General features: G+C 49.1%; 4 protein-coding genes across 4 annotated transcripts; all 4 read right to left on the reverse strand.

Annotated features, from left to right (window-relative positions):
- Positions 1 to 1,032: 1,032 nt before the first annotated feature.
- Positions 1,033 to 5,823, reverse strand: TEOVI_000528700 (bilobe protein, conserved; the record flags this gene model as incomplete). The annotated part of the gene is made up of 1 exon (XM_067220172.1): positions 1,033 to 5,823. One exon carries the CDS (start codon positions 5,821 to 5,823, stop codon positions 1,033 to 1,035), a length of 4,791 nt encoding a protein of 1,596 aa, XP_067076273.1.
- An 858-nt stretch (positions 5,824 to 6,681) lies between these two features.
- Positions 6,682 to 7,146, reverse strand: TEOVI_000528800 (uncharacterized protein; the record flags this gene model as incomplete). Its single annotated transcript, XM_067220173.1, has 1 exon — positions 6,682 to 7,146. The coding sequence occupies one exon, from the start codon at positions 7,144 to 7,146 to the stop codon at positions 6,682 to 6,684; it is 465 nt and encodes a 154-aa protein (XP_067076274.1).
- Positions 7,147 to 7,597: 451 nt separating this feature from the next.
- On the reverse strand, positions 7,598 to 8,152 carry TEOVI_000528900 (uncharacterized protein; the record flags this gene model as incomplete). The annotated part of the gene is made up of 1 exon (XM_067220174.1): positions 7,598 to 8,152. One exon carries the CDS (start codon positions 8,150 to 8,152, stop codon positions 7,598 to 7,600), a length of 555 nt encoding a protein of 184 aa, XP_067076275.1.
- A 1,550-nt stretch (positions 8,153 to 9,702) lies between these two features.
- On the reverse strand, positions 9,703 to 11,658 carry TEOVI_000529000 (zinc-finger of a C2HC-type, putative; the record flags this gene model as incomplete). Its single annotated transcript, XM_067220175.1, has 1 exon — positions 9,703 to 11,658. One exon carries the CDS (start codon positions 11,656 to 11,658, stop codon positions 9,703 to 9,705), a length of 1,956 nt encoding a protein of 651 aa, XP_067076276.1.
- Positions 11,659 to 11,759: the final 101 nt, after the last annotated feature.

Below are 11,759 nucleotides of genomic sequence, written 5' to 3' on the forward strand. Positions count from 1 at the left end.
CGTGTTTGCATTTGTGTTTGGAGCAAAGAACACAACATAACACAATAAAAATGCAAAAAAAACGCATTATTTTCCCTGGTCGCTTTCACGAGTGTGAAGTTATGCGCTGCCGTTGGACCTCTGGAAGAGGGACACTTCAGAGGAAGGAAAGAAAAAAAAAAAAGACAAAAGAAAGAAAAGGTAAGAAAAAAAAGGAAATGGAAAACGCACACGCACACTTACACAAGCAGATATTTTCCTCTCTTCATTTGACGTAATAAATTCCGTCTTGAATTTCTTCCCTTTCTTCTGTTAAAACTTTGTTTCTCTTTACATACGAGCGGACTACTTTTTATTGATATTATCGTTAATGTTATTTACGTATCGGAGACGGTTTCAAACCCCACAACCGGACCTCATTTCAACTAATAGGATGATGATTTTCAAGAAAAACAAAAACAAAAACAAAAACAAAGATAAAGGGGAGGCACCATGCACGCTAATAACTAAACAAAATAAAGACAAATAAATTCCACCCTCCCCCACTGAATTCTACCGCACGACGATCTAAAACGTTCTCTACATTCCTTTTTTTTTTTTACTTGGACGTACGCGGACGTGGTCTTTGGTGAGTCGGGGCCACATCGCGCCTCCCCACATGTCATCTCTTTCCTTCACTTCCTTTTTTTTCAAAAACAAAAACTCCTTTGATTTCTCCGTATTACTGCTATCACTTCTGCTCAAACACATCCGCATATTGTTTTTCACTCATTTTTCTTTTTTTTTTTTTGTGTTCGTTCATTCTATTTTCTTTCGTCTCTGCACATACGTGCATCTGCACGCCTCTTCATTTCCATCATCACCTCCTCAGAGCAAAAACAACAAAAACAAACAGCAAAACAAAGCGAGCGGAAAAGGAATAAAAAAGAGGGGATCAAATAAAGTCAGTGTTACATCATGGTAATGTCCGTTAGTCAGAGATTATTTCAGTGGTCACCTCATTCCCCCCTTTCAGTTTTTTTTATAAAAAAAAACCCTTTTGTGCATCTTTTATCACCGACTAGACACTCCGCTTTTGCCAGCGCCTTCATGAGGAATTGCCTGCGGGAGCAGCCGCGGGTCGTCCGCAATAACCTCCACGGCAAACTTCCCAGCAGCAGCAGCAGGTGGCAGTGGCGACGGACAGTCCACATGAGACGTGCTGAGAGCCGCGTAGCCTCGGCTGGTTGAAAGCGCGTTTTTGTTGGATCTGTTGGATTGGACCCCGTGGCGGTGGCGATCTAACCCGTGTTCAGAAATGTGGCTTGATGTTCGTAAAAGCGGAAAATCATCGCACTGCGGGTAACTACTCGCCTTCAACATAACGGAACTGGGCTTTGTGTAGGGTGTGCGCGGATAGTTTAGCGATGACCGTTGCGTTTGTGATGTGTCGTGTGACTGTTGTTGCACTGTTTCGGACCTCCTGCTGCTGGGCGAAGGAATGCGAACTACCACCTCGACGTCAGAACTCTTGCGGTTGGAGTCGTGAGTGGGCGAGTAATGCGTCACACTTCGGTTCTTGCTTGGCGAGGGAATTCGAACAACCACCTCAACATCCGAATTCCTGGTTGTGGATTTCTCCTTCCCTACCCGGGCCCACGATTGATATGAAACAAGCGCATCGGACTGTTGGAGTGCTGTCGGTGACAGCGTGGGACGCACGCCCTTGGCATCGGAATTCTTCGCGTTGGAGAGTAAACTCCCGGTTGTTCGCTCCTTATATATCGATTGCATAGCGGAATACGAGTATGCGTGTGACTCGCTTTGATGGGTGATGGCAGGGTTAGAGTTCCTCGTGCTGGAGGTATCACTGGTCACAAGATACTGGCGTTGTCTTTGGTGCCGTGTCGACTTGGGTGACGGGACACGAACAGTTACCTCAGCATCCGAATGCACAGTACTGATCATATCACTGCCCGATCGCTGTTCTCGCCGCCGATCTTCTTTTTCATTTGCCGTCTCCGTATCGGAACGGTGCCTAACAGCCAACGATGGTGGAGTATAACGAGCAGGCTTGGAGTCCAGGCTTTTCGTACTTGAGAGCAGGTTCTCATTGGAGCGCTCTGGACGTTGCGCCGGGGTGGCTGACACCTGAGAGGTCAGTGACGCGGCTTGTGAAGGGAACCTGAGATCGGAATTTCTTCGACTGGTCGCCGTGAAGGCTTCATGCTGCGTTACGGACTGCTTCGCGTTTGATGGTGAGGAGAAAGCAGGTCCTGTGACTACATTTTCACTGTATGAAACCCGACTACACGAGTGCTGCCGTTGCTGCTGCTGTTGTTGTTGTTCAACCGAGAGCGACGGTGACACACGTTGGGAAAATAAAGACTGGGAATTTCTGCCAACAGGGACCATGCTTTCAATCAAGCGGTCTTGGTGTGGTGATTGCACCGCCTGCTGCTTTGCAGCTACCGACGAATCATCACGGGGAAACCCAAAGCTAGGGTTTCTGCTGCTGCGAGTTGCGTTCTCACTATACCGCTGCTGTTGTTGTTGCCTTTCTTGAACCGACCACAATGAGCCCGGAGCCTGCGGAGTCCAACGCTCCCTCTCCAGTGCTGGGTCGCGACCGGATTCTATGGTTGCCTGTTCGGTGCTGGTGCTTTGGCTCTGAAGCCGTTGAAATTCTTGTTTGAGTAGACACAGCATATCGTTTTTGTTAGCATCTGGTGGCGCGACAGTGGGGTTGCTGAGCTCTGATATTTTCACGGTGGAAGTCAGACTTCCATGTTGTTGTTCTTGATGTTGTGACTGCTCAGTTGCGCGCCGCGCATTTAGCGCTTTGTCGTGACGCGGGACTCCAACGTCAGAATCCTCAACTTTGCGGAACGGGCCCACACACATTTGTTGCTCTTGTTGCCTGGCCGGGGCTTGAACCTCCAACTGGCTTCTGCTCATTCGTAGGGAAAGGGGGTTTAATTTCCCTTCCCCTTCCTCCCTATCCGCTTTGGTTGCGGAGTTCCCCCGCTTCTCCGCCGACGGCGGGGCCGTCATTGCCTGCTTTTCTTCAGTCTTTCCCACGGGTGTTTGGCTGGGGGAACACTTCCTTAACGATGCTTCGTGCACATCCAACGCTCGTGCTGCAACAACATCTCGCAAAGTGCACTCTCGAGGCAACTCAATTGCGCGTGCTTGTTGGACTCTGACATCTCTTGCTACCCGTCTTTCAAACTCTTGGAATGCTGTCAGCGCACCGCGAGGCACCGCACTCTGCTCTAACACCGTGCTCTTCACGGTGACATTTTCATCTGGCGTCGTTAGTGTACGACCATTTCCACTGGTCTCTTTGGTACGATCTACAACATCAGCTGACGCAGAGCCAAACATACGCGTCTTTGACTTTGTGGACAAGCTCTCTTCAACGCGAAACGAATCAGCGTGACCACGTGATCGTAGAGGCGAAATGCACGTACTCTTCCCGACGTGGGCTTCGTGCACTTCCCCTCTTTGGTCTCGATAAGAGGTGTTTTCTGTTTTTTGCTGCTCGCTGCTGTTCAGGTGCTCAGTGGAATTGAACTCGTCCTGCTCCGCGAACAGCACGGCGGCCGTCGAGGTCCCGCGAGCATACGTTCTACTAGGTTTCGCCGGAGGGGTTTCCATTGATGAATTTGTAGTGGCATTAAGCCTACTGCCGTTCCATCCACTGTAGCGGAGGTTAAAGCTGTTATTGCAACTGTTGCCATTGCGACACAAACTACCTCTTCTAGAGGGACCACCAACTGGTCCAGCAAATGCCCCACGATCGCTTGTCGTCGTCATATCAACATCGCTGTCGTGCCTGCAGCGTACTGAAGGCGAATTATCGCGTACCTCTCGTCGGGAAGGCGCCACCCGATGCGGACAGCACCCTCTCTCAAAGTCTGGTGTGGCCGGTCCCTCATAACTGGGGTTGAATGTTGGCGGTGGGTAACTTGGCTTGCCCCGCCGGTTTCCCTCAGCGGTCTGACCCTGTAACAACTTCAATTTCCGATGAAGGTGGTCATCTGTCACATCTTCCGGTGCATAGCAACCATGCGGGGCGGGGAGATCCGAAGTGTCTAACCCCGTGTTCTTCGGTGGGTCCGACTGCACGTACGGAGGGACATATTCAAAGGAAGCGGTTTTGTTTTCGCTTTTCTCGTCTGGTGGGGTACACGTGGGATTAAATCTGGAGCGTTCAGCCTCCTCTTCTGCCTTCAGTACTGCCCGTGAGGGTCGACGAAGCCTCATCCAAAGTGCCCGAAGGTCCTCAATGGCCGCCCGCTGAGCTTCGGCAACGGTCTGCGGGTTGGGACGAAGAAAGACAAACTGCTGTGCCTGACAAATGGGGCCCGCTAACATCTCTAGTGCTGTTATGGGATTCTGTGAGAGGGTGTCGCCATTCAATCGGGCCCTCCGTGGGGATCCCGGGGACTTCATCAACGAATGATTCATCGATACCGTGCCAGTTGCGCTACTCGAGCGTTCGGGGCTCTTCTGTTCAGTGACACATCCCAAAGGCTTTTTCCACCCCAAAGAAAGGGCTGCCGCCGATGCATGACCTTTTCTTCGACCCAAAATGGCCGTGTGGGAGTAGTTCCGTATGGACACCACCTCTGGGATCTGTTCAGGTGTGAGGATCGGGCACTGCGACTCGTGGCGCACAATACACGAGCAACTATGGCCAGCCTTTAATGTACTACATACATGCTCAGCGTGCTTCAACACCTCCTGGTCATCCTCTTCATTGCTGCTAACGTCATCCTTCGGAGTTGCATAGCGGACAGAGGGTAATATCGTCAAGCGCCGTCCCTCGCTTATTTCGTCAATGCAGTATGTTACGTCAACACAGATCCTCATGGGCACCGTCAAAGCATACTCAATAACTTCATTGAAATCGTTGTGACTTTTTAGCCACGCACAACACTTCGCCCACTGGGATGTTTCCCCCTCCTTCTCTACACCGTTAGAAGCGGATCCGGCATGATGTGCGGCTGCCTCTGCGACAGGGATAGTGTTGAGGAACAATGGGTCCGATGCAACTTCAAGCAGCGGGTCCTCAAAGACACCCACCACCCGTGTGACGTAAGCGGGCCAATAAAGTGGCGACTGCGTCCCTGTCGGTGAAGGACTCCTCTCCTGCGGCCACACCTGTGCCTGACTACCGGTGTCACCTCTGCTGCCGCTGCCATTGTGAAATTGGTTGTGGCGATATCTCGTGCTTCCTTCAGGCCACACAGCGAGGACCTTCTGCATTCGGTCCCCAGCCTTACCCTGCGGTTGCAGCAATTCGCTCCGTGCGTACACAAGGCACCGCCGTTGGCTATAATCCACTAATGCACAGCTGTTTACGTCCAGCTTCTCTGTCACAGTGTTGGCATAGCAGGATGCCGGAATTGTCCCGCGCGGCACAACCCATGTACGTGGACAATCCATGCGACTCAGTGTGCGCACATTGAATGCTTCCACCACGCCAGGGAGTCCATAGTAAACGGTATTGTTGATAACTTTATCGGATACTGTTAATCCACCACAAGTGTTGGCACGCTCACAGCTGCGGCTGCTAATGCCGTTGCTAACGCTGTCGCCACTGGCAAGAGTCACAGCAGTGGTGATTGTTGTGGTCCTCGTTGCGGTCATGGTAGTCGTCGTTGTTGTTGTTTTGATCGCACCATCGCTGTAAATCGCCTCGGATCCGTCGCTGCTCATGTAGTCGTCATCATCCAGCGCGCCAATGTAATACTTTTGGTGTTCATTGAGCAGCAACTGCAGCGCTTCCTCATCTGAGGGCCGCTCCATAACATCCCGCAGTGAGAGCGCACCTGACTCCTGTGTCTTCTGATCCATTTGCTGCAGCCTAAACAGTTACTGAATCTACTTCTCTAGTTATTTATGTATTTTCTGTTTTTCTTTCCTTCGCTTCGTCAGGCGACAATGTGGGCTTTTGTGCGGCCAAAGTCTGTCAACACAAATATATATATATATATATATTCTTCGCTTGCGCACGGCTGTGAGCGACCAATAGGGGGAAACAGAGGCAAGAAGACGACGGCAGCGGTAATGCTAAAAGAATAAAAATCAACCGCGGCTTCCTCGACAGACTGGCTAATGTACAATTAGGTGCCAATAACCGCTGAGCAAAGTGGGAAAACGAAAAACAGATAGAAGAAAGGTAAAGAAAAGAAAACAAATTTCCAACTAGAGGTGTGACGTTTTATTCAAGCTGCATATGTTTGTACAGTGTCGCAGGGGGTTGGGCATGAGGGAGCGCTGGCAAAGCGACAAAGCAGTAGACGCTCCGTTGGACGACCATCAATACAAGTACTAAGACGTGTATTTTTTTTTTTTAAAGACGAAGAACACACACGAAAAGGAGGGAGATGAATATCTGCCAGCGTATAAATATATCTCCATCCAACAACGATACGTTTCAAATCACCGGCTCGGCTTTTATAGCTGCCCATCCGCTCACCTCATTGAAGTAAAAGGAGTTATGTACTGTGCACGGGGCCCTATAAAACTCACCTTCCTTCTGCTCCACTTACTGGTCCCCCACTCCATGCTGTTGCCCCTTTCAACGTTATGGGAAACATAACTAACAATTGAGTAAACTCCAGCACTAATTCTGCACACCAAATGCATTTGTGCGTCGTCGCTGCAACTTCCATCCTCCTTTTCTTTTCTTTTCATTTTCTTCCCACGCCACTACAACAACTCCCGTGATGGCTGATGCGGCGGTACCGTGTCCCAACTCTCCGGATATCGCGGTCGCAGCCTACTGCCATACGTATCCGCGTAACTTTTCGTTGATACCGATGTTGCTTGTGGCATGGGGCCCTTCACTCCAATGAAGCGCAACCGATCCCTCAGCGCTTGCAACTGTTCTGGCGTCTTTACCCGCCGTGGTTGCCGCATGATGAGATCTAAACTGTGAGATGAGTGCATCCCCCCTCTAATGTTGTTAGAATTGTGTATCGATTCCTGACGCCCAACGGCAGGTGGGAGGGCGTAAGATTTGATGGTATAATATGGTCTACGCAATATTTCTTCATTCTCCTCGACAGCATCACGCTTCAGCCATTCCATTTTCCGCGCACGCACGGGTAGTGGGTGAAGCAGCTCCCGCCATGCTGTTCGGTACCGTCTATGTGCGGTACAGTGCCGAAGCATAAAAACAATGTGTTTCGCAGGACGAGGGAAGTCACTTAACTGTGGAAACCGCGGGTATATATGTGCGGGAGCCCTAACTCCCAATATATATATATATATATACATGCAAACATATTTATATTAATATGTAAGAAATACCAGGTGAGAGAAATGAGAGAGAGAGAGTTATAGCTTACATAATGTTTGTGAATAAGAATGATGATGTTGATGATGCATACACGTGTTAGTTAATGGCGGGCACCGGATGCGTGTTTTTGTTTCCCTCCGCGGCAACGGTAATGGGGGATGGGGAGGGGGGGAGGAAAGAAAAGAGCAAGAGACGAAGAAAACGATTGGTAAGTTTGTAGGAGAAGGGAAGGGGAAGCGCGAAAACATTTTGAAAAAATGTATATATATATATATATACATATAAATTCACTTGCCTTATGCTGAGTCTATATGACGTTGATACTTATACAACCGCGGCCAAAAAACGGAAAAAAAACACAACAAAAACAGGCAAACAACTGCACCTCATGGTTTCTTTCGTTGTGCATGTGAGAAAATTTGACCTTGTAAAGTGTGTGCCACACAAAGGATCGGAATACGCGTATGTGAGTGTATATATCCAGCGACTGTGGTCCAAAATTATATGAGGCATTTCTTCTCTCCCTTTCATATCCCACCTCACATAAGCTGTTTCCACACGCTTCAAGTGAATGTAAACGAAGAAGAACAAATTTCGTGTCTGCATCAGCAAACACACAAACATTCGTGTATCAATCGCCCACTTCAAAAATATTTGCGGTACCACTCCCACCTTCTTACCCGTTGTTCTATATAAAATATGTAAACATGTACAAACACACATGCGTATCGATGTAAACAAATATTTACATATGTTTATATCCATATGTTTATACACTTTGTGACTGAATTTCAAGCAGCCGATTTCGTTATTTTTCACTTTTTCTTCTTCCTTTTCTTTCTTCTCATAGTTGCACCTTACGCTTCTTCTTCCCTCCATTTTTTCCCCTCCTTTCTACTACATTTATGTATGTATACTTTTATTCTTCCCCCCCTTTCTCCCTGTGTGTTTTTCTTCACTCGTTCAATAATAAATATTTATGTAACTGAGAAAAAGGGAGGAGAGATGACAAAGAGGGATGAAAACCTGCTATGTTTTTCTCTTCATTTCCCCTTTAGTTTCTATATAATTTGTGCTGAATAATCTTTCCTTCATGCGGTATATTTCGCTCCATATATGAAAAAAAAAAAGGGAAACAAATACAATACGACAACAACGTGATTACAAATAAAATCTCAAACGGTTATTTCATAACAGCGTCAGCACGATGGTCAGCCGCAGCGGTAATGCTGATCATAAACATTTTTGTGCATGCATGGTCAAACAAAAACACGTACACATGCACACAGACGGCGATTGGTACCAAAAATCACACAGCACCTTCACACAGTCGTAGACAAATGGAAAAAACAACAACAACAACAACAACAACAAAGAAAAAGGACAACGACAACACATCAGCTCAATACATATGTATAGAAATATAAACTAGGATCACATATACAACTGAGGCGGAAAAGTGCAGAAGCATGAAACAAGTTTTTTTTCCCCCCCTCCACACGTTAAATGAACTCCGCGCCATCAACACCGTCGCTGCCGTTGATGGCCCGTGTCATTCCCGACCTCCCTTCAGTACAGTCGCTGGGGGTGGGCGGGTGAAATGCAACCAAACCATCAAACGTTTTAACAATAATAGTCACAATAGTAATAATGGTAATAATAGTAATAATAAATGATGCAAATGCACACCACGTGTATGATACAGGGGGAAAATTAAAGAAAAAATGGGTGGAAAGAGTAAAGTGTGTCTGCGCGTGCGTATCAACAAGAGAAGGAACGGCTGCGGTGCCACGTTGAAGAGGTCCCCAGGAACATAAGTATCCCGTGTGAACAATTTAAGGAAAGTAAAAAAAAACACATGGGGGGGGGGAGGAGGAAAAAAAGAGGGAAAATTCATAATGAAAAAACAAACAAACACTTAGCCGAGACAAGAAGGAGAAAAAAAAAGCAAAAAAAAAGGAAGAAGGGTGACGTACGTGAACCTGAGAGAATCATTGCTCAATTCGTCCTTTTCCTTTCTTCCATTCCACCACCACCATACGGCTACACACACACATATATATATATATATATATATATATAAATATATATAAATATATGTGTGGCCGTAGCATCCCCCACAAGCACAAGCCAAACCAAATAAAGCAACGCTGAAGAGAACAGAAACTGGAAAGAGTTGATGTACGCTCACGGAACGGGCAAAGCCGCTCCTTTCAACGAACCCACAACGTAAAGTCTGCCCTGCAGGCATACGTTCATAAGCTACAGCAGATAAACGAATGCACACAAGGACGCCTATACATACGTATGCATATATGCATATATGCGCATGTGTGTTTACTTTGTCACCACTCTCGTACAAGAATGGGGAAATATGTCTCACTGTTGATGCCACAACTCCGGGTTGTTGGAGTCGAATCTCTTCATTGCTACCGCCGCGTTGGCCGAAGTCCTTTGGGCTTTGCTATTGTTGTCGCGCACTTTGGGATGTGCCGTTCAGCCGTCATTTGGGCGAACTTCCGCCCGCAGTGTGGACAGGGCACCCGGTCATCATATTCTGCCGGCAACGGCACCGGTTGTGACAACTGCCTTTGCTGTGTACTTTTGCTACCGGTACTCTGCGCGCCACTTTTCCCGCCCGGGGCATCTTCCGGTGTCACCTGCCGCATCGCGCGCATTGCGGCCTGAAACTGTTCATGCTGAATCTTCCACTTAGGTAGTTTGGCTTGTCCACCCATTTGGGCGGTAGTGTTCTGCTTACCTGCGCCAAAGGTTCCACCGTCGCCTCTGCCGTGTGAGATGTGGGACGATGGTGCAACATCGTGGATCCCTTCGATACCTTCCAAGCGTTGCCCCTTCATGTCAAACACACGCCGCTTCTTTTGCACTTTCGCACAGGCCGCTTCGTGGCGAGCTAAGATGGAGGAGCGAAACGTTCTCCCGCATAGGTTACAGGGAAGCAATGGCTCGTTTGCCGGAGGTGGAGGCGCTACTCCGCTCTTGCCTACATCATTGTAACTAATGCCACCGCCACTACCACCAACCACAACATCGTCCAACGAGGCAGCACCGCCTGCTGAAGCGCCAGCCTGCCGTTGCCCGTAGCCGGATACAGCAGTGTTGTTATTGTTGCTGTTCCCACTATTCGTACCGGTGGCATGTGGGCGCCCGTGCTTCTTTGAGGTTGTGGGTGCCCCATCACCAGCCTTAACACCTTGCTTCGGAGGTCGCGAGCCGCCTGTCGTTTCGTTCGTGAGATGTTCTCTATCGCTGAAGTTGTTACGGTTGCCACCACCAACGGGTATATCGTCGAACTGCAGCGCTACACCACCTCCTTGTTGCCCTGAACCGGCCCCCTTGGCCAATGCCGTCCGTGATGGAGCCGCAGTTTTCCCCTGTGGTGCAGGAGGTGCTGCTTGACGGATTGCACCACCACCGCCGTTATCTTCGTTTTCATGCGGTACACTCACATCATAGTTCCATGCCGGCTTCTGTGACTTCCCTCGCCTCCCCGTTGCTGCTGGCGTGGGGCTCGGGCGCAATACCCACTCTTCCTCGCCACCTTGTGGTTCATCTATCACTCCACCGCCGCTCTCCTTGTTGTTGCCACGCGGCACCACTTGACGGTTTGCCCCAAATGCGGTGTCGTGGGTCACAGCTGGTGAGAACATGCGTGTCGCGACGTCATACGCCTCATTGACGCCGTTAAAGGCACCGTTATTGTTGTTGTTTCCCCTACCCGCGTGGGGACCTGCACCGGCGCCTCGCACTGACTGCGTAGGCTCTCCTCCCATCATCTGTTGCTGTTTCCTCCGTTGTTGCTCTTTAAATTGCGCTATGGAGGCCCTTAGGGAGTCCATTGAAATACTACCTCCGAACTCTGGAACCGCTCCTTCAACAAGTGTTGATACCGCGGGTGTGCTAATACTGGCGGATGAAAAACTATTGGCATGAGGATTATCCACCTGAACCAGTTGGTCAGATAACATGGCCCAAAGTTGTCGTGCCTGATCGGGAGTGATGATCCCCGCCCGTGTCGCTCGCTTGAAGTCCTCCTCGACGACATTTGCGATTCGGCGGGCGCGGGCGGGTGGGTGGAGGCTCGTCCGCCCTCCAGTGAGTGTGCCGGGTGCTGAAGGAGGCACTTCTGCAGATTCCCACTGCACAGATGGAGCCACAGGGGGTTGCTTCTGCGTTAATCCTTCAACGCCGTTACTATCCTCCTCGGTGTGCTGCCGTGAGGCGGAAGGGGAGAAGCGTCTCTGTTCACGAGTAATTCGTTGCTGCCGCTCTTCTCGAATCTTTTTGGCGCGCTCAATCTGTGCGGCACGTTTGGCCGCGTAGTCCTGTACAAAATCTGTTGCTGACGACGGCTCGTGGGGCATTTTGAAAATGCACTGTCCTCTATACTGCAGTGTATGTTTTTTTTTTAAATGTACGCTAGAGATGTTGTTGCCCCTAATAATATATATATATATATATATAT

The sequence above is a fragment of the Trypanosoma equiperdum genome (genome assembly GCF_001457755.1).
Source record: "Trypanosoma equiperdum strain OVI genome assembly, contig: ctg_1073, whole genome shotgun sequence".
Lineage (NCBI taxonomy): Eukaryota > Euglenozoa > Kinetoplastea > Trypanosomatida > Trypanosomatidae > Trypanosoma > Trypanosoma equiperdum.